General features: G+C 32.3%; 3 protein-coding genes across 5 annotated transcripts; 1 reads left to right on the top strand and 2 right to left on the bottom strand.

Moving 5' to 3' along the window:
- The first annotated feature begins 2,586 nt into the window (after positions 1-2,586).
- On the top strand, positions 2,587-7,164 carry LOC111912849 (phospholipase D gamma 1). The gene is made up of 11 exons (XM_023908574.3): positions 2,587-2,865; positions 2,996-4,480; positions 4,561-4,677; positions 4,765-4,959; positions 5,043-5,288; positions 5,452-5,520; positions 5,607-5,754; positions 5,832-5,980; positions 6,059-6,229; positions 6,314-6,511; positions 6,710-7,164. The coding sequence occupies exons 2-11, from the start codon at positions 3,134-3,136 to the stop codon at positions 7,001-7,003; spliced, it is 2,934 nt and encodes a 977-aa protein (XP_023764342.1). The 5' UTR covers positions 2,587-2,865; positions 2,996-3,133; the 3' UTR covers positions 7,004-7,164.
- Positions 7,165-7,712: 548 nt separating this feature from the next.
- LOC111912850 (pentatricopeptide repeat-containing protein At5g65560) lies at positions 7,713-11,225 on the bottom strand. The gene is made up of 2 exons (XM_023908575.2): positions 8,177-11,225; positions 7,713-8,063 (listed from the first exon to the last, which is right to left on the bottom strand). The coding sequence occupies exon 1, from the start codon at positions 11,201-11,203 to the stop codon at positions 8,348-8,350; it is 2,856 nt and encodes a 951-aa protein (XP_023764343.2). The 5' UTR covers positions 11,204-11,225; the 3' UTR covers positions 7,713-8,063; positions 8,177-8,347.
- Positions 11,226-12,519: 1,294 nt separating this feature from the next.
- On the bottom strand, positions 12,520-16,059 carry LOC111912852 (uncharacterized). 3 transcript variants are annotated; one of them, XM_023908576.3, is made up of 4 exons: positions 15,896-16,059; positions 14,943-15,222; positions 13,581-14,234; positions 12,520-13,485 (listed from the first exon to the last, which is right to left on the bottom strand). In XM_023908576.3, exons 3-4 carry the CDS (start codon positions 14,185-14,187, stop codon positions 12,641-12,643), a joined length of 1,452 nt encoding a protein of 483 aa, XP_023764344.1. In that variant the 5' UTR covers positions 14,188-14,234; positions 14,943-15,222; positions 15,896-16,059; the 3' UTR covers positions 12,520-12,640. The 3 variants fall into 3 exon arrangements, with proteins under 3 accessions (XP_023764344.1, XP_023764345.1, XP_042752258.1); XM_023908577.3 differs by lacking the exon at positions 15,896-16,059 and adding an exon at positions 14,770-14,841 and having other exon boundaries at positions 14,943-15,294; XM_042896324.2 differs by lacking the exon at positions 15,896-16,059 and having other exon boundaries at positions 14,943-15,293.
- Between the last annotated feature and the right edge of the window lie 5,575 nt (positions 16,060-21,634).

Genomic DNA, 21,634 nt, shown 5'->3' with positions numbered 1-21,634 from the left:
TACCATGATTATAAAACATTTCAACAAATTCAGATTTCATATAACAATGCTTACAACATAAATCAAGAGCATACAACTTCACATTTAAGCTTTCATACAAAAGATTCATATTTTTAACAAGTTTCAGATTTTATCTTTTATATATATTCAGATTTCAACTTTCATACAAACAAATTTCATATTTAAACTTTGGGAAAACTGCAAAAAAGTCCTTACATATTGGTCAGTTAATCGATTTAGTCCTTAATTTTTTTATTCAATTAAGTCCTAAAAACCGCTAATCGTATTCAATTTGACCATTATACCCGGTCAACAGATAATCCAACTTTCAAAAATTACACTTTTTGCCTAGATTCCAATTTTTTTACAAATTTGGTCCAAAATTTACCCTTTTGGCCCAAATTTCAGAATTCTGTTGTGAATTCATCATAACTTTAGTTTTTTTTTTTACAACGTTTTCCCAAATATAATTTTCGAATATATATTTTTTTTTTTGTAAAATCATATTTAGAAAAAAAAAACATATTTTTCACATAAAAAATCTTTTATTGTCTTTTGTAAAAACATACTTATATATTTTTTATAGACACCTATTTTATAATAAACACATTTGTAGTCAAACACGTTTATATATAAAATGTATACAAACACGTATTTTATAAATAAATGTATACAAACATGCTTTTATATATATATATATATATATATATATATATATATATATATATATATACAAACATATTTTTGATAAAAATCATCATTTAAGAAGTAAATTATCGACAATTAAATTCTCCTTTTAAATGTATACTCTAAATAATAGTTATATAAGAATTAATACCATAAAATAATAACTTATTCAAAATTCAAAAGGATTTTTGATCACTGATAAAAAAAAAAATATGTTTCTTCAAATTAAAAACATAATTTAATGTCACACAACTTTTTTGTTTCAACCCACACAACTTTATATATTTGTTTTAAACCCAAAATAATATATCAAAATGGGTTAATTTCCAAATTATAAGTTACCATATTCCAAAACAAATTATATTTCACTGTTAGGGGTTTACCTTTCATTACCTTTGTGTTGAAGTTGGGTGTCCAATCATACATGTTACCGAATAGAAATAATACCGAAAGAAACTATTCGCACCCGTCGTTTGGTGCGGGCAAAAGACTAAATCAATTATGAGACCAATATGTAAGGATTTTTTTGTAGTTTTCCCTTAAACTTTCATAGAAACATATTCTGATTTGATCAAACTGATTTCATAACCTTATAATTTGTCACATACAAACTAATTTCAGCTTCATATAAAACTATCATACAAACAAATCACATACAAATTACTGATATCGTACACACATGGTCATATTTCGTGTAGACAATTTGATTGGAAAAATGATTTCATACATCATAAAAAAAAATAGATGCGATGATTTCATTTGGCCTCAGGATAAAAAAAACACCCAAAGACTAACCTGCTGTTGTCGATGATGTTGTAGATGGCGATTTCAAAATTGAAGGAATAGTCAGAACTTGTTGAGAAAGCATCGAAGTGGGAGGAAGTCGCCTGAGGAATCTGTTTTAAGTTGTGTTAAAAATTGAAGGAATGGAAGAAGATGTGATGCATGATTTCTTTTAGGGTGCAAGGGCACAAATGGAAAGATGGGTTTTTTTTGGTCAACATTGTTTTTGTGGGGACCGAGTCAGCTCATTGGTCAGTTATTGCTGACCGGGTCAACAGTTTTGGAGGTCCATCAAACAACATAACTGTTGACCGAGTCAGTAGTCAGTTCTAACCGATCCAGATAAGTGCAAAACAAATGGCCCCTAAGTGACTTATTAGAAAGATATGTGTGACACCTAAGTGCCTCGTTAAAGATGGTGAATATACTTGATGCAAGGATAGAGAATAAGTTCGCATTTCTTGAAAGCATCCAGAATATGTAAGTACATGCTTGTATTTTGAGTTTGTGTTCTATGTATATGTTTTGAAGTTTAAATATATGCTTTATTTCTTTATCTTAGCAATGTTCGTGTTTTATGCATGTTGTAAGTATATGTTTTCTTATTTTAGTCATGTTCATGTTTCATGAATGCACGAGACAGAGAGAGTAATTTTGTTTTTAAAACAAAAAAGTTATTACCCATTTTAAGACGTTCTCATGTTACATAATTACAACGTAAGTATATACATTTAATTATATGAGATATTAAATATCATCTTATTTATTCTTTTTTTCTATCTTCTTTATCATTTTTAAATGATGACAAGTACAATAAAAATGTATTAAGTATATTAAATATGACAAGTGTTCAAATCATAAGTGAATAAAAAGATGGTAGGTAAAAAAATACAAATAAATTTGATAAATGATGCTTTTTGAATATTTTAGAATGTTAAATGGTATAACAAACAAGTAAAAAAATCAAATGATATTCTTTACGAAATTAAAAAAAAAAAAAAAAAAAAACAAAGACCTTGAAATGATAATACTTTTGAACAAAATATTTTTTTTTTGTCATTTTTCTTTTTTATTATAAGGTGGTAAAGATATTCAAACATTTGAAATACCGTTAGGAGTTAGGACTTTGGGTCTTGGAATACTGATGGATTAGGATCTTCCCTCATAATTTCAAATTCTTGAAACAATTGCGCGAAATCAACGCAATTTCCACAAGTTAGTTCCATGTCTCCACGTATACCCTACACAAAAACAAAATTTCTAACAAAAATGGTGAAGATTTTGCGTTATAATCGCAGTTATTTTCACCTTGGTCCTCTTTTTTTCCCAATTTTCCTTCCCCCATGTTTTTCTTCCAATTTGTTATCGTCCCCATCAAGATCTTCGAAATTACAGGTATATCTTTGTTCTTTTTTGTATGCATCTTTTGAATTTCTCAAAATTTATTAGATTCTATCGTTTTTATTTACCTTATCACATGTAGAAATCCCAATTCTGAAACCCATATTTTTCAATCTGTGGGTAGCTTTGAAGATTGAACATGATTACAAATGCAGATGAACCTTCAATTCGAAATCCCTTTCGTTATTGTGATCTCTTACGATTGCAATAACACATGATGAAGTGAAGAACCCTAATCGAATGTTTGTGTATGCGTTATTGAATGGAAAACAATAACAACCAGTATTTGTATGACCCTAATTTTGCCCCATTTCCATCCACTTTCAATCAACCTCCATATCCACCTCAAAATTCAGCTCCATATCCCCCATACCCTTACCCATATCCATACCAATCACAACCACCACCACCTGTCGGAGCACCACCACCAGTATACCCTCCTCAACCCTATCCATATCAGTACCCGGGATACCCATATCCTTTCCCTACACCATCACCAACACTGGAAACTCAACTAAACAACCAAGAAAGTGGTGGCAGTGGGTCTACTGCCGCCGCTAACCACCCTCATGAAGATGACAACAACTTGATAAATCAAAATCCATATGAGAATGAACCACCTTTGAACCACCCGGGGCATCATCACAGTGCTTCTTATCCAAGTGCTGGAGCCCCAAATCTCACCGGGTCCCTCGATTCCTCTTCCTCCCAATGTCTTGCTATACAACAAACCGCTTCACTAGATTTAGCAAGCAATCAAAATTACCAAATCGTCCCCTTCGCTGCAACTCCTAAAAAGGCTCTAAAAGTCCTTCTCCTACATGGAAACCTTGATATTCTTGTCCACGAGGCGAAAAACCTTCCAAACATGGATGTGTTTCATAAAGCAATGGGGACAAGTGACCCTTATGTCTCAATTGCTATAACAAGTGCAGTTGTTGGAAGAACATATGTTCTTACAAACGTTGAAAATCCAATTTGGAATCAAAGATTTAATGTACCAGTTGCACATCACACTGCTGAAATCCATTTCCTTGTGAAAGATAAGGATGTTATGGGGTCACAACTTATAGGAGCTGTTGCAATAGCTGTTGAACATATATATTCGGGATCAAAAATCGAAGGTTTTTTCCCTTTAATTAATGCAAACGGAAGACCTTGTAAGAATGGAGCTGGTTTAGCACTCACAATGCAATATTTCCCAATGGCAAGATTGTCTTTTTACAACTTTGGAGTTGGAGTGGGACCTCAATATATGGGTGTTCCGGGGACTTATTTTCCTTTAAGGAGAGGAGGGAGGGTTACTCTGTATCAAGATGCACATGTCCCAAATACAACCCTCCCAGATATTAAGCTAAGTGAGGATGTGCATTATGTTCATGGGACTTGTTGGATGGATATATTTGATGCAATTACTAATGCACAACGTCTTGTTTACATAACGGGTTGGTCTGTGTGGCATAAAGTGAGATTAGTGCGTGAAGAAGAAGAGGAATCACCACCGACTCCTTTAGGAGATCTTTTGAAAGCAAAAGCACAAGAAGGTGTTAGGGTGTTGCTTCTTGTTTGGGATGACCCTACTTCAAGAAACATTATGGGCTACCAAACAGTAAGTTATTATTCACTTGATTGTTTCTTGAAATGGAGAATAATTTGAGGAAATTGGTATATGACTTTTAGTATGTGTAGGATGGATTAATGGCTACACATGATGAAGAAACAAGGCGATTTTTCAAACATTCTTCAGTGCAAGTCTTGCTTTGTCCTCGTATGGCTGGAAAAAAGCATGGCTGGATGAAGAAGAAGGTTATTTTTTTTTTTAAAAAAAATCAAGGTTTTGAATTTGATAAAAGATACTAAAAGGTTATTTACCTTTTTTGTTTTTTTTTTTAGAAAGTTGGAACTATATATACACATCATCAGAAAACCGTGATTGTCGATACAGATGCTGGAAATGGTAAAAGAAGAATCATATCTTTTATTGGAGGACTTGACCTTTGTAATGGGCGATATGATACTCCACAACATCCCATATTCAGGACTTTAACAACTCTTCATTCAGATGACTATCATAATCCAACTTTCACAGTAAATATTTCAAATTCAATTAATTACATTCAATGACAGATGTTTTAAAACAAAATGCAAGTAAAAATAAATAATAATGACAGGGGAGTGTTACTGGTTGTCCAAGAGAACCATGGCATGATTTGCATAGTAAAATTGATGGGCCCGCAGCGTATGACATTATGACAAACTTTGAGGAAAGATGGATAAAGGCTTCAAAGCCTAGGGGTATTAAAAAACTTAAGGCTACATCTGATGCTTTATTGAAGTTGGAAAAGTTTCCTGAAATTTTGGGTGCAAATGATGAACCTTGCCTTAGTGATGAAGACCCTGAAGGGTGGCATGTACAGGTAATAATTACCAAAAAACCATCTTTCTTGAAAATTTGCTAAAAAGAACAAGAATAGTATGAAAATGTATAAAGTCAAGCAAAAAAGATAGTTTTTTTTGACATTTTTTGACATGTAAACAAGAAAAACGAAAAAGGCAGAATTTTTATTTTGATTGATGCAGATTTTCCGTTCGATTGATTCAAACTCTGTTAAAGGATTTCCAAAGGATCCACATGTAGCTACAGCCAAGGTGATGAGATTTGAACAAACATTTTGTTGAATGGATTATTTTTTTTTTTTTTTATCAATGATTAATAAATAAACTTATTTGAACAGAATCTGGTTTGTGGAAAGAATGTGATGATTGATATGAGCATACATTCTGCTTACATAAAAGCCATTCGTTCTGCACAACATTTCATCTATATTGAAAATCAATATTTTATTGGATCTTCATACAATTGGAAGTCTTACAGAGAGTTGGGTAAGGAACATTTCTTTCTTTCTAAAGTGATATTAATAATAAATATGAACTTTAACGGAGTATTTGATTGATTATAGGTGCCAATAATTTAATTCCAATGGAGATTGCACTTAAGGTTGCTAGTAAAATCAGAGCACAAGAAAGATTTGCTGTGTATATTGTGATCCCCATGTGGCCAGAGGGTGTCCCCACGGGGTCCGCAACTCAAAGGATTTTATTTTGGCAGGTAACAAATACAATGCAATATTTGTTGACTGCTATATTTTTAAAATGTAAAATGTAAAGTAAGTAAATTAATTTGCAGAACAAAACAATGCAAATGATGTATCAAATTATCTACAAGGCTTTGGTGGAGGTTGGTCTTGAAGAGGCGTTTTCACCACAAGATTATTTAAATTTCTTTTGTCTTGGAAACCGTGAAGCCCTGAGCCCGACTGATAGTTCACATAGCCATTCTCCTGATAATACTCCTCAGGTTAACATTCAATTTTTTTTTTTTTTTTTAGAAAAAGAAGAATGTTTCTGTTTATGGAAAGTTATTTTATATTTTTATTTTTAGGGACTTGCCCGAAAGGGCCGGAGGTTCATGATCTATGTTCATTCGAAAGGAATGATAGTGGATGATGAGTTTGTGCTTATAGGCTCTGCAAACATAAATCAACGCTCTATGGAGGGAACTCGAGACACTGAAATTGCAATGGGAGCTTATCAACCTCATCATACTTGGGCTAAAAACCTCACGGATCCACGTGGACAGGTAAAACATGACAGTGTTTGTGTTTGGGACTGAAACTGAAACTGAAACTGACATGACAAATTGTATTGTGTTTGACTCTGTGACATGCTGAAAGTGATATGATAGTTTGTATTGTGTTTGAGATGCATTGAACTAGGAGTGACATGATAGGTTGGAGTGTATCGGACTGAATATTTTAGAGTTTGATGGATTTTGAAGGTTCACGGGTATAGAATGTCACTATGGGCAGAACATCTTGGGACGGTTCGGGAGTGTTTTGAAAAACCGGAGTCAATTGAATGTGTAAGACAGGTTCGGTCAATGGCTGAGGCCAACTGGAAACAGTTTGCAGGAGATGAGATATGTGAAATAAATGGTCATCTTATGAAGTATCCTGTGGAGGTTGTTCGAAGTGGCAAAGTCAAATCTCTTCCTGGATTCGAGAACTTTCCGGATGTAGGAGGTCAAATCATTGGCTCCTTCCTTGGGATTCAAGAGAATTTGACTATTTGATTCATGTTGTAAAGAAATCCCTCCCCCCTTTCACTTTTTTTTTTTTTTTTTTTATCAAAGAAATGTGTTGTTAAAAGGACAAATTCTAGTGTTTCAGAATGTTGTTGCAATATTTGACATCAATATATGTATAAATATGAAAATGACCGGTTTTTTCCTCTTATGATTCGATATATTATACTCTGTAACAGTAAGTGTAATCGAGAGGTGAATTTAAATCATGTATTATCATAATAACAGATCTTTTATCAAAATGTCTTATAATCACCCAAAGGAAAATTCATATTACATAATTATTTTTTTCTAATTCTGGGTATGCACCATGTATTTGGATCTTATACTATAATGAAAAAAATAAGTTGTGATTATGTAACGTGAATTTTAATTTTGAAGTCTAGGTATTTATTATCATGACAAATCTTTTATCAAAATGTGCCATTAACCGAAAAGAATATTTATATTAGAAAACATTTACAAGTGTTTTCTCATGAGTGTGCAATATGCAGTATGTTTTTCACCTTATATAGTAATGACAAAGAACGTTTTAACTTTGTAAAAAGAATAAAATTACAATATTGTTTAATGTTTATAAACAAAAAAAAACATAAAAAATCGCTAAATCTATTTATGTTGAAACCCAATAATGGAAAATTTGGCTAAGTACCAGTTTAAGGCACAAAGTTTTTATTGTTTTGTAATTCATAACATATATCACTAACAACTTTGTTTCCTCATAACATCAATCAAATCATTTCAATCCAGTTATCATCAAAATAACGAAATTCATGCAGCAATCTGGTAGAATTGCACTACAAATGCAAGAGATCTATTTCCAATCTACCTACTAGTTTGTGTTGAATTTTATACATCTTATATTTCATAAAAGACAAAGCAAATCTACAATCAGATTAAGCAGCGTTAAAATGATTCCCATTTCAATTCACAAAATTATGTATAGCCAGCCAGCCGCATCTAACTAACAAACTCTAACCTCAAAAATCTTTGTCAATATTTTGGAACAAAGAAACCCAGTTTCCCATGTTCACCGATTTACCTTCATCTGCAGTAAAAATAACAACTTTGCTTCATAAATAACCACTCTTTCAACATAAAAAGACTTATTCATTTTTTTTTTTACAACATTAGAACAAAAGTTAACAAACAACTTGTTACCTGAAAATGGACAAGCTTTAAAGAATAATGATCGTATAAACCATGAACCTTCAATCTCCATTGTGTGGGTCCCAGTCCCAGTCAATTTCTTCTTACAAAAAAGAACCCTAGATCATATTTTCTTCCCAAAGATCCCAATATGCATGATGATCTTATTGTAAGTATTTATATTTAAACACCCATTTGGTCAACTAACATTTGATAAGTATATCGATTAAGATGACAGCCTTTCTCCTCCATAACACCCACAAGCTCAAAATACCTTTTAACCAAACCTCGTTTAAGTAACCCATCAAGAAGAATTGTCCAAACAACCTCATCCGAATTATACCCATCAAGCAAACTACAAAACACTTCCTCACCCTTCTCATGCTTTCCTTCCTCATATAACCCACAAATAAGCAACTTATACGACTCTAAATCTACCAAAATCCCGTTTTCAACCATGTTGTTCACTAAACTCAATGCTTTATCAAACATTTTCAAGTAACACGAACAATTCACCAAAGACGTGTATATACTTTCATTTGGAGAAATCCCGTTTGTCAACATATGATTCACCAACTTTAAAGATTCTTCCAACCGCCTTTCTTTACACAACCCCTTGGTCAACGCATCGAACGTGTTGACTTTCAATTCACAACCCCGTTTGACCATTTCCGAAAACAGCTCGATTGCATCATCGAATTCCATTATCTTCCACACGGTGTTCACCGGAATGACATTGTCGATTCCGGTGTTTGACTTGTAGTTTTTCCTCAAAAGATGCTTCAAGATTATTGCGTATGTATGTTGTGAAGGCTCACATCCAGCATCCATCATACGTTTTAAGAAATCAAAACCACAGTTTATCTGTCCCGCGTGGCTATACGCGTCTATGAAAACCGTATATGTGGCGGTGTCTGGTTTGACACCTTTTTGAATCATTTCATTCATCATATCTTCTGCTTCTTTTATCATTCCTTGAGTACAATATGCAAGTATAAAAGAAGTGTATGTACAAACATCGGGCTTCAATCCAGAAGCACCCAATTGGTTGAACAGCTTATGGGCTTCAAAAAAATCGAAACTTTTTAACAAATGTTCGATAAAGATTGTGTAAGTAGTGATTTCCACTTCAAAACCTATCTTGATCATCTTCCCGATTAACATTAAAGCTTCTTGAATCTTATCTTCTTTACATAATCCATGAATCAGCACATTATACGTCCAAGAATTCGGTGAGAAATCATTGGTCAACATTTCTTTAAACAGACCCATGCTAAGATCCGCTTTCCCGATTTGGAAATACCCGTTTATAAGAGTTGTGTAGGTAACTTCATTGGCTTTTATGCCCTTTTCTTTAAGCAACAAATGAGCTTCTTCTACGCTCCCTCGTTTACATAAAGCCTCAATTAGGGAACTATAAGTCCATTCATCAGGAGCAACACCATTTTCTTTCATCAAACCGATTAACCGATAAGCACTATCAACATGATTATGCTTACATTGTCCATTGATTAGCAAGTTGTAGGTGATAACAGTAGGTGAAAGTTTCATCTTCATCATCTTATCAAGCAATGCCATTGCCTTGTGAATGTTATCACCTTTACAATACCCACCAATCAACCCGTTGTATGTCCGGACATTTGGTTTTAACCTTTTCTTTTCCATTCTTTTAAGCATCTCGAATGCACTCTCGACCTTTCCTTCCTTACAAAACCCATCAATCAAAGCATTATATGTCACAACAGTACCCTCCACTCCTTTAGCTTCCATTACATATAATAACTTTCGTGCGTCATTCAACTTTTTCTCTTTACACATTGCATCTATGAGAACAGTGTAAGTATGGGCATTCGGCTCACAACTTTTCTCACTCATTTTGCTATATAAAGCCCATGCTTCTGCTGTTCTACCTGACTTACTTAATGCAGAAATCAAAACAGTAAATGTACGGACTGTAGGGAAGCAATTATCATCTCCCATTTGGTGAAATAACTTCAGAGCTTCGTCAATACGACTTTCTTCACAAAACCCATGAATTAAATTGGTATAAGAAACCTCGTTTCTGCAACACCCTTTCTTAGGCATTACATCGAACACCTTGTGTGCGCTATCGACATCTTTATTCCTGCAATGGCCTAGAATCAAGGATGTATAAGTATGAGTATCAGGACTAAGCCCCGCTTGAGCAATCTTGGTAACATACAGGCCAGCTGCATCAACTTTCCCCAATTTACAGTATCCGTTCACCATGGAGTTATAAGTGTAAATATTCGGCATGATTTTATCATCTAACATCTCTAGAAACACATATTTCATATCGTCAATCATCGAAAACCTTGATAAACACATTAACAATGTATTATAACATCTAATACTGAGCTTAAATTTGCATTCAAATTCTTCATCATCATCAGCATTCATTTTTCTCAGAAACCCCAAAACAAACCTCGCATCGTCGTCCGTTTCGCAAGCCTTCACCATCGAAATCCGGATCTTTTCAGCCACATTTAAAAATCGATTCTTGATCAGTATCGTAAGCAGTGATGCAAAAGACTCAACACTAGGTCTAAAATTAGATCTCTGTGACAAGATATTGAAAAATGAAAGAGCTGTTTGTGGCTTCAAGTTAGGGTTATCGTTGAAAAGAGAGGTGATATGTGATGGGGAAATCGATGGGATTAGGGTTTTGAGACGTGGGTTTTTCTGCCAATTGGGTAGCGAGAGGAGAGAGAGTAAATGAGATGCGGAATCTTCTCCCGTTTCTTCAATGGGTGAAGAAGGAGGCACAGAGTAATGGAGGAGAAATGAAGAGAAATATTTGAATTTGTTGATGAAGTGATCTGGGGCTTGTTGCTGGAGGATGCATGTTGATCGTATCATCATCCATGTAACGATTAAGTTCGAGTTACCAATCCATTTGAGGGCGAAGATGTGTCTGCACATTGGTTGCAGCGGAAGGGAAGAAAGACGCAAGGTAGGGGGAATTGGAATCTTGAAAGGTTTGTGGGCTTTGTAAATCTTAATGGGTTGGGCACACATTAATCAGTATCACCTCATGGGCCTATGAAGTATTTCAGCCTTTCACAATATATATTATCTAAATGTTATCTTTAAAGCCGGAATTTTAACGAAAAAACTAAACATTGCATAATACTAATTTGCAAAATCATGAGTTATTGTCTTATTGATGAGGAAGCTTTAGGATGCTAAGTTAACTACCTAAAAATCTACTCAATTAATTATCATCCAACTTGTATTAGTTATTTAATGTTGAAAGGTGAAATGTATTTGTCAGTTTTCCATATCCATATCGTAATCGAAAGATGATTGTCTAGGTATATATTACCATGTTAATGTCTTTTAGAACATGTTTATATATAAAATCTAACTAGATGCTAGAAGATTTACATGGAAGCGAGATAGCATCAACGTTAAGATGATATTTTAATTAATGAAAAAGCGTGTCTAATGTCAAAACTTGTTTTACTATTTTTATACTTTTTTTTTGCCAAAAGAAAAGAATACACTTGGACATCATCAATATGTTTTGGAACCGGTTTGAGGACTCCCTGAAACGTTCGACATACAAAGCAAAGTGAAGATTATCAAGCAAACTAGTTTTGCCTTTTTATTGTCTGGGAGGTTAGCCAACAGTGCCGAGTATAGTTGATGCATATCATAGTGAGTATTACGTAAAATATGAAAACGGAATTTATAACGACATAAAGGAAAAAAAAAAAACATATTTTACATCAATATAAAAGAAAATGGGTTTTCAAACCGAAAATATGTCATGTTTGAATAATATATTCGGATTTATACCACTTGAAAGTTGGACTAAAATTGTATATAAATAAATAAATAAATAAAAATCTAGGAGAGTTATAAAAAAGCGTTTGTGCCTATTTGTAAAATAATTTGCAAGATGGCCCAAAGTTGTAAAAACCGAAAGCTGAAGGGGTACATGGTCGCATCCCTGACCCTGAGTAGTGCCTTAGTGGGTTATTCCAGAACCAGTTTATTTACCCACGAAAAAAAAAAAAAAAAAATGGAATGGAGGGGATGCGAAACACGGTCACAAAGTCACTCTCAAACCATCAAGCTACATGCCATTTACATTCAAATCTCCTATTTAAACACTAACACTAAAATGAGTTATACGTCACATTTTGGTAATTTTATAGCTTATATTATGTGAGCATTAATAATGAATTTTTATTTACTGAGAACACTATTTCAGTTGTTTGTTTAGAAGGGTAATAAAAAGTTTGAACACTAGTTCTATCACTTCTACGTAACAAAATACATATGTTGTGTCTTATGTTAATATTTGAATAAACTAATCGAACCACAAATTTAGTATGTCAATATATTTTTCTCATTTGCATTTGTAATTATAAAAAATGTAAAGACATCACTAGGAAAATAGTCAACAAACATAAACACAAAGACAATGTTGTGTAAGAGGGAGGAGCTTCAAGCCATGTTTACAAGCTTTGCACGTCGAGTCAGTTGATCGACATCGACCCGCAACCCAAGATTAGACAACTCGGGTAAGTTAACCGACCCTTGGATTTCCAACTCACTAACCACCCTTTGATTCTCTACATTCCCTTCCAACAAATTCCTCACACCCCAAATACCCCACTCCCTCAAAAACGGGTTTTCATCATCCGTGACACAATGCTGCAACATCAAAAGTATCCCATTCTTCTCCCTCACCTCATCTTGAACACGCTTCCTCCCATACGCACAATTCCCAATAACCGCAACAATATCACTACGAAATCCCTTATAAGGGCATACTTTACCCGAATGTTTGATTGTTTTCGTTTCTTCATTCTCATCGTCTTTCATTGTTTTCCTAATTATTGAAGGAGGTTCAAGTTCACGAAGCAAATCAAGAAACGTTTCGATAAACCCTAATGAAAGCAACATATCCACATGACCCTCTTTGTTGCGAGGGTCAAATGCACAGATGTCTCTCAATATGCAGAGAGAGTATCCGAGGGCATCCATGTCATTTGAGCCGGTTGGGAGACCGGATTTTGGGCGTGAAGCATAATCAACAACACCTAAACTGGTTTTTAGGATCTTGAAAATATCTAAAGCGAAAAGCTTGGATAATGTAATATGCTCGAGTTGCTCGTTTATCATTTCGGATAGGATGCTTAACAAAAAGGATTGCTCTTGTGTGAAGGTATTTGTAGTTTCAATAGAAGGATGAGGATATTGTAAGTTTGAGAAGATGGGTGTGAAGTAAGATTCTTCAATGCATGTTCTTGAAAGAATTAGCTTCACCCAATCTTCTCCAAACCCCACTAGTGCACATAAAAATAAAACGAGTTAAAAAGTCAAACTCAAGAAATTGAGAAAACTAAAACAGATTCAAAGGAATAAGAATCAAGAAACATACCTTCAGATGCAGTTCTTATAATTTCAACAAGAAGTGGCAAAACACGATCCGAACACAACTTGTCAAGCAGTTCATGGTTCTCTTCAACACAGGCATAGATGATCATACACAAAGGGTCACAGGTTTCTTTTCTTCTAATCTTTGCAATCTCAAGAAACTTCAAAGTATAAATATGATTCCATATAACAAGTTGATGTTCCTCTCCAGCCAATGAAACATTTGCTACAACTTGTAATCCCATTCGAATAAGCCCATGATTTGAATCGTTAACAATTTCCTTACAACTGATTATATTCGAAACAATATCAACTCCATTTTGTTCGATAAATGAATTCTGATTTCGTAATTCTCCAGCACATAGGTTTCTGATGAGTTTAAGAGCCAATAAAAGTGTGTTGCCTGAAGAAGGGTATGATAGTAATTTACAGAGTTGAAGGGTTGGGTTGAGCATATTCTTGGAAGCAAGATCAGATCGACCCTCTTTTGTTCTAGCCAATTCTATTAGATTCTCCAAAGCTTTGTTTAGTGTTGATGAATTTGTAGCAGAAAAGAAAGGTTGAAGGATGCTTTCTGGTATAGATTCCTCCAATGAAATTGCAGAATCCATTTTGAAATCCAATAAAAGAAGCACAAACAATCACTCGGTTGATGTGCCTACAAAAATGAATGCAACATAGTTGATCAAATAGAAAACTCATAATTGCTGGAATAGTTCTGTGGGGCATAAACTCCTTATATATGTAAAATGACCAAAAAGGATATGCTTATATATTGTGGATTATTTCTTATTTTACATATATTACTTTATCTTCAATTGAATCATTAATAATAATCTTTTTGAAAAATACTTACATTTACAACATCACAATTTATTAAATTCAATAATTATTTAGATAATTTTTTATATTCATGCACATTCATCTTTAACAACAAATGTTCATGATCATAAACTTCTTGCAAAGCCACAGAACCAAATGCAATCCCAAAATGATAACAATTGCCAATAGTTCCTTCAATATTTTCACCACTATAAGCTAACAGTTCCTAAAAGAGTGTTCAATGAAAGATTTGAGTAGAATCATATTTTAGCATCAGTGAAAGCATGAACTGGCTATAGGAAACAACACAAAGCCTTCTACAACAGTAGAGAACTTTAAACTATAAAGAATAGAGCAGCAGCAATGAGTACCGAGAAACCAAAAATCTAGACACTTCTCTCAGGCATTTTATCAAACAGTTTGTGTGCCTTCCTGCAATCATTCTTTAAGAGAATACCACAAAAGGAAAATCAAATTGGTTCAGCAACAGGTACTAAATTACTTTAGCAATTGGTACTAAAAACAATAATTTGAAGCTACTTACTAGTGAGTTTGATGAGATTCTAGATGTCGAATTCCGGATGGATCAGCGCAGAAGCTTTGGGAGGCGTAATGGAATAGAAAACAAGACGATGAGCAGGCCTTCTCCTCTTTGCTGTGCGTCTCCCTTCTAATCTTGATTTTTTACCCCTAAAATAGATTGTTGCAGTTCGAAATCAGGAATCGATTGTTGAAGCAACTGGATGAAGAAGATGGAGTCGATGATGAAGAACAGATGACGAGAAACAGCGCTAATGGAGAAGAACAAGCCAAGTCGATGGACCCTGAGCGGCGATGATCAATGGAGAAGAAGCAACGTCAGTATATTGATTACAGGTTAAAATAGGGCAATTTCATCAAATGACAAAAGGAAGTGGGTGCGAAAGCCTTTCTGAGGAACGTTTGCATAGTTAAGGGGCTGTTTGGAAACATTTGCCAATTTTCATATAATTCATATGCATAACTCATAAAAGAATTCCTTTTCAAATATTACTCACAGTCATACAATCCAGTTAGCTGATAAGTTTTTGCTATTTCTTCATTCCAACAACTAACAAAAACATAAGGGCAAATCTATACCAATTGAAACTCAAACTGAAGTAGTCCCAGGTTATCCAAACAAAACAAATGAAGAGTTTTTGAAAAAGAATTGTGGATATATCTCAGCAACACCAAAGAAAACATTGTAAAATCTTAGAATTGATAATGCCAAAGCTTGGTATTCCTCATTGCTGACTTCTGAAGCATATGTCTATAACAGATTTCAATAAATAACAAAGATCATTCACGTCTTCTCTTAACAAATTACAGTTGCTCACAATCAAAGAATTAGCATAAAAACAGATTTTTAGGGTACACAATCGACACTAGCGTCTGATAATCAATTTTTAGGGTTCTAATTTGATAACAATTTCAGAATAACCGATTTTTAGGGCAAGAAAGAAAAACAAATGTTACCTTGAACCATTCCAAAATGATTGGATTTCAACCCTATCGATGCCTGCGGATGCGCACCGACGAAGGAGCAAGGGTGGAGATCGACGCTGTCAGAGCTTAGCGTCGGAGGTCGTAGCTTAGAAAGGTGACGATGAGGGTGGCGGTGCTACTGCACGTCTCTTATTTTTATTCAGATACTCAGTATAACTCCGAATGTTTAAGTGGCTTTTAAAAAATGAAGAGGCTTTTATTTATTTATAAGTAACCCAACCAGAATCTGAAAAATGTTACCTTTTAATATTTCAATTAAGAGGCTATCAAATAGCCCTTAGTCGAAGGGTTTTGAGGAAAGTTGGTTGAGGCTACGAAGATGTGTTCTTCATCAGCACATTTCTGAGAAACCGTTCTTCGACTAACCATGACAAAAATTGAAATATTCAAGATTTTTTCTAAAAGTATATATTTTGAATAATATTGTTAAATACATTTTGAAGTAATTAGTTATTAATCAAATCGAATATTAAATTCCTATAAGATGAATGTAGCACTTTAATTCTAGTAATATCGATTAAATAATTATTATGTAATTTTAAATTTCAGAAAATAAACCATGACAAAAATCGGGATTTCATTAGTTAGAGAATAGTTTCTCAGATGTGTGCTGATGATGAGGAACTATGCAACAAACTTTTTTTTTGTTTTTTCCCTGCTACATCAATTTTTCGTTATTATTCACATTTCTCATAAGGTAAAAGGTTTTCTCAGAGGGCTCTTAGAATCCCTTGGTCATTCTACAAAACTCAAATTTTTATTGTCAAAATGTTCAAACACCCCATTCATTTTGGTCATTCTACAAAACTCAAATTTTTATTGTCAAAACCACCATTAGCCATTGCGTCATATAATTAGCTGAGCTGGTTACCCATGATTCTTATATAAACAATTATTAAAAACTGAATTGATATCCGAACAATCCTATCGAATGCCTTGCTTAAATGATTTCAATTCTTCTTACCCTCTTTTTTATTTTAGCTCCTTTAACTTGTATATAAGTTTTAAAATAAAACCTTACACTTTTTTTTCATTTCAAAATCTAATAACTTTCAAATTCAAATAACTTGATTATTTATTTGAAATATATAAATAAAAATATATGTTATAATCTTAGAATGTATACCATTGACGGGCATTTATATTTTATATTTCTTAATTAGTACTATGTACATTTTATTAACATATTAAAATATAAAGATCGAAAATAATTATAAATTTTAGAAATTATCCGAGTAATAAAAATCTTTAAATAATGTTGATTAAAAACGTTCAATATTTTACTTTTAGTGTGACTTTAAATGTAAATTCATTTCCAATAAAATTTATTTTTCTACTAATTATTAATGATATATTTTAACATTTTAAATTTATAATTTTAATGAATGATCAATTTATGACATTTTTATTAGAGTATTTTATTGAATCATCTTTACAGTTTTGTCAAAATTGCACGTTTGGTCTTTAACTTTTTTTGCACTCGGTTCTTTCATATGATTTGATTTTTATTGTGTTTTTCGTCCCTTACATATATAAAGTTAGCGATCAAATGTGCAATTTTAACCAAACCATAGGGACGAAATGCGTAACAAAATCAAACCAAATGAACGATCCAGGTGCAAAATAAAAGTTAGGGATCAAACGTGTAATTTTAACCAAACCATAGAAACAATTTTAGTAATTTACTATTTTCATTGTTACGAAAAACAATCAAGACATGTTAAGTTAAATTTAGCAAGGAGGTTACTAAACTAAATCGCATTGTCAGCAACTTCGATTTGTGAACCTGCTGCTCACAAAATTACTCATGGATGTCCCTCCTCAAAGAATAAACTTTTCAGAAAAACTCATCTCAATTTAAACCATGACCCACTAACTCAAGATCAACCAACTCAAGAGCTGCCAACTGAGTATCCTTATACACATAGTATTTCTACTTATACACCTGATTATATGCAATCTAATCTATTTGATCTAAACCAAAAACTGTAGGCACAACACATATTATGAGAACCTTAATGTTCAACTCAATCTTTAATCTTTAACCAGGTACAATCCATCCATACATAGTTTATACTTCAACCTACAACAAGTAATGTATAATTCAAATCTACTTATGACTGAAATTCCAAATGAATTTGGAAATGCATAAACTTTTTTCAAAAAAAATCTTAAATAAAAAGGTTGTTGGGTTCTCATGAATATATGAGTTCTAAAACGATCCTAACCATATATATATATATATATATATATATATATATATATATATATATATATATATATATATATATATATATATATATATATATATATATATATATATATGAAATATCCAAAAAAAAAAAGTATCAATATTTTGGGTAAGTTTATGGTTTAATCCCAAAATTTATTTTTTAAACAGAAAAGTTTCGATTATCTAATTTTATTCAGTAGTTACTACATCAATCGTATATGATTAATCATAAACACATATTTACTCAATCAAGTACACACATTATAATAAAATAACAGAAAAAACAACGTTATATAAACGTAAAGAATTCATCATATATATATATATATATATATATATATATATATATATATATATATATATATATATATATATGCAAATTCATTATTGATTGTAATACACAATTTGTATGTAAATGATATTGATAATGTTACCTTCACTCGCATTATCGGAGTATTGATTTATTCCGCTAGATTGATCATCCGATTGGTAGTAACCGTCTTCATAATTTTGATTATTTTCGATTGATTGATCGCCATATTGATCATCATCGTCGGTATCGTCGCTACTATAATCAAACCAGTCTGACATCGTTTATTTGGCTTAAAAAACGTACATATTGTTATCTTCAACGATAATCGATGTTACTGATGCAGTTGTGGATGGACTAAGAATCGTAAATTAGATAGAAATTGTATCCTTAAATCAACGATAATTATGGAATATCCCTTAATCGTAGATACATAATATTGGATAATATATGGACTATTAATTATATTATATGAATTATTAATTATATTAGAGTAAATTACACGAATGGTCCCTATGGTTTAGGGTAATTTGCGCGTTTCGTCTCTAACTTATTTTTTTAACTCGGAAGGTCCCTACTGTTTGTTTTTGTTACGCGTTTGGTCCTTGTCTTCCCTAAAAAGACTATTTTCCTCTTGTTTTTTTAATTTATTTAAATAAACACACCCCAAACCCACCCACCTTCACCTTACCTTACATACCCCGCCATTTTTCCCTATTTAAATAATAATATTTTTAGGTAAAACAGGGACCAAGCGTGCAACAAAAACAAACAATAGGGACCATGCGCGTAACAAAAACAAACACCAAGGACCTTCCGAGTTAAAAAAATAAGTTAGGGACCAAACACGCAAATTATTCCAAACCATAGGGACCATTCGTGTAATTTACTCATTATATTAAATACAAAATTACTTACATGCATCATTTGTTGTGGAACAACTGCTAACAATTTCTCTCTTTAATAGAAAATGTAAGATTTTCATAAACAAAATACTTATGATAAAGTATGCAAATGAAAATAAGATGTAAATAATTTTTTAAACATACATTTTGATCAATGAGAACCATGAAGAGTTTGTTTGCTCTTGAGTCCCTCCAAATGAAATCCACATGAACGGGTGTCAAAATATACCACAAATGGTAGTTTAGTAACAATGAAAATGCATCAACGTAAATGTAACCATTCATGATTTTACAAAACGAAAGTCAGATGTGATTGATGTGGAATTGATTTACATCATTATTTATATAAAAAAAACTATGTCGATTTGAGATGCCCAAAATATAATAATATATGTATTGTAAATTTGAAATATCCAAGCAATAAGAGTTTTTATTACATGATTTGTTCATTAAATATTACAGAAAACCCAAAGCACATATATATATATATATATATATATATATATATATATATATATATATATATATATATATATATATATATAACAACAAAAAAGAAAATATGGTCGTATAATGGACCTAATATGAATCAATTATTATCTCGATCCAATTGAATATATCAATATTATGTTGAAATATGCGATCTTTACTATTAGTTCTCTCTAGTTTTAGTATTCTTTAATTAATACTTTACAATATTTTTATTATCTTCTTGTATTTTCCTTTACAAATAGTTAGATAGAGATAAAACTGTATCAATCAGATTATGATTTTATGGGATATGTGTATTGTTCATTTTGTGAGTTGAAATTTATACATTGGTATATACTCTATATTTATGTAGTTAATTATACCAAAATGGCTCCAAATTCTAGAACTAGGCTAAGGTAAAATTATATGTATATACAAGTTATAATAAGGAAATAACATATAATAATTTAAAAAATATGTTATGAGGACATTGACGAATCAAAACAGGGACAGAAACGGTTGATGTGCATAAATCAAAACAGGGACAGAAACGGAAGAAAGATAACAGGGAAGAAGAACCGTGGGCTGTTGATTATAACTTCTTCGCCAAGGTATATGTGAGATAATCAAACTAAAATCACAACAGGAATAGTACTTTAGACCATTCATGAACAACAATATATTGAATTGATAATCAAACAAACAAGCATGATGCAAACAACAAAATCTAAACCTCATCCTGGATGCAATTTTTAAAAAACAATATTCACATGGTTACACCAAATTCGATCTTGTAAAGTAGAAAATCAAGAATTGTATTTGAGACATAAGATTTTTATCATTTCAAACAGAATAAATTTATCACTTTAGACAGAAGACAGAAGAAGATTCATCAAATAGATAGAAGAAGTAAAGAGAACTTGAATTCATGTCACGAAATGTAATGCAATGCAATGAAGTAATCTTCTAGTTCCCGATTCCTTGTTGGTGAATTGTGATGTGAAAGTAAAAAATAAGAATATAATATATTAGATTTATAGACGGAATAATGTATCATATGATGTATTTTCGGATATTACTAACTAGCAAAAGTCATACCAAAAATATTTTAAATCATACCATAAATACTAAATGTCAAAAATCATACCAAAAATATTTTAAATCATCCCATAAATACTAACTGTCAAAAGTCATACCAAAAATACTTTAAATCATACCATAAATACTAACTGTCAAAATTCATACCAAAATTAATCATATTATTATCATATTTTCACTAAAATAAAAATAATTCTTTCTAGTTATTTTTAGAAAAAAAAAACTTATCATTTAATTAAATATCATGAAATTCTAAAAAAAAAAACTTAAATAAAAAAGGGTTATATTACAATTTTCATTCCAATCCAGGACAGAATGAAAATTGACAAAATGGAAGGAATCAGAATTCAAATGCCTTTGGGAATGCTCAATTTCATTCAATTCTTCCGATTCCATCATACCAAACAAAACAAAATAATTCTTAATGCAAAAAAATAACTCGATAATAACTGAAATAAAAATAAAGATATTACCAGGACTTCAAATTTGACCACATTAGGGGAGGTCAACGCACCATCATTTTCAACAATAGTCAACTCATCTCCAAAATAATTATGGCTACTTTGCATAGAATCATTCACCTTGCCTTTGGCACACCCGGGACCCACCTGCATTTCATATTGTAATGACCTATTTTTTTCCAACACACCTTTAACTCTTGCAAAGCTTTCAAAACCACTGTCATTATCTCA

This window comes from Lactuca sativa, chromosome 7, assembly GCF_002870075.4.
Source record: "Lactuca sativa cultivar Salinas chromosome 7, Lsat_Salinas_v11, whole genome shotgun sequence".
In the NCBI taxonomy this organism is placed as follows: domain Eukaryota; kingdom Viridiplantae; phylum Streptophyta; class Magnoliopsida; order Asterales; family Asteraceae; genus Lactuca; species Lactuca sativa.
The sequence above is the reverse complement of the archived record's forward strand: the minus strand, read 5'-3'. Positions and strand labels throughout refer to the sequence as shown.

Coding starts and splice junctions, on each gene's coding strand:
- LOC111912850 (XM_023908575.2), bottom strand. CDS start 11,203: ATGTGTGCCCAACCCATTAAGATTTACAAAGCCCACAAACCTTTCAAG.
- LOC111912849 (XM_023908574.3), top strand. CDS start 3,134: ATGGAAAACAATAACAACCAGTATTTGTATGACCCTAATTTTGCCCCA. Junction 4,481..4,560: donor ACATTATGGGCTACCAAACA/GTAAGTTATTAT, acceptor TAGTATGTGTAG/GATGGATTAATGGCTACACA. Junction 5,289..5,451: donor CTGAAGGGTGGCATGTACAG/GTAATAATTACC, acceptor TGATTGATGCAG/ATTTTCCGTTCGATTGATTC.
- LOC111912852 (XM_023908576.3), bottom strand. CDS start 14,187: ATGGATTCTGCAATTTCATTGGAGGAATCTATACCAGAAAGCATCCTT. Junction 13,486..13,580: donor TATAAGAACTGCATCTGAAG/GTATGTTTCTTG, acceptor TATGTGCACTAG/TGGGGTTTGGAGAAGATTGG.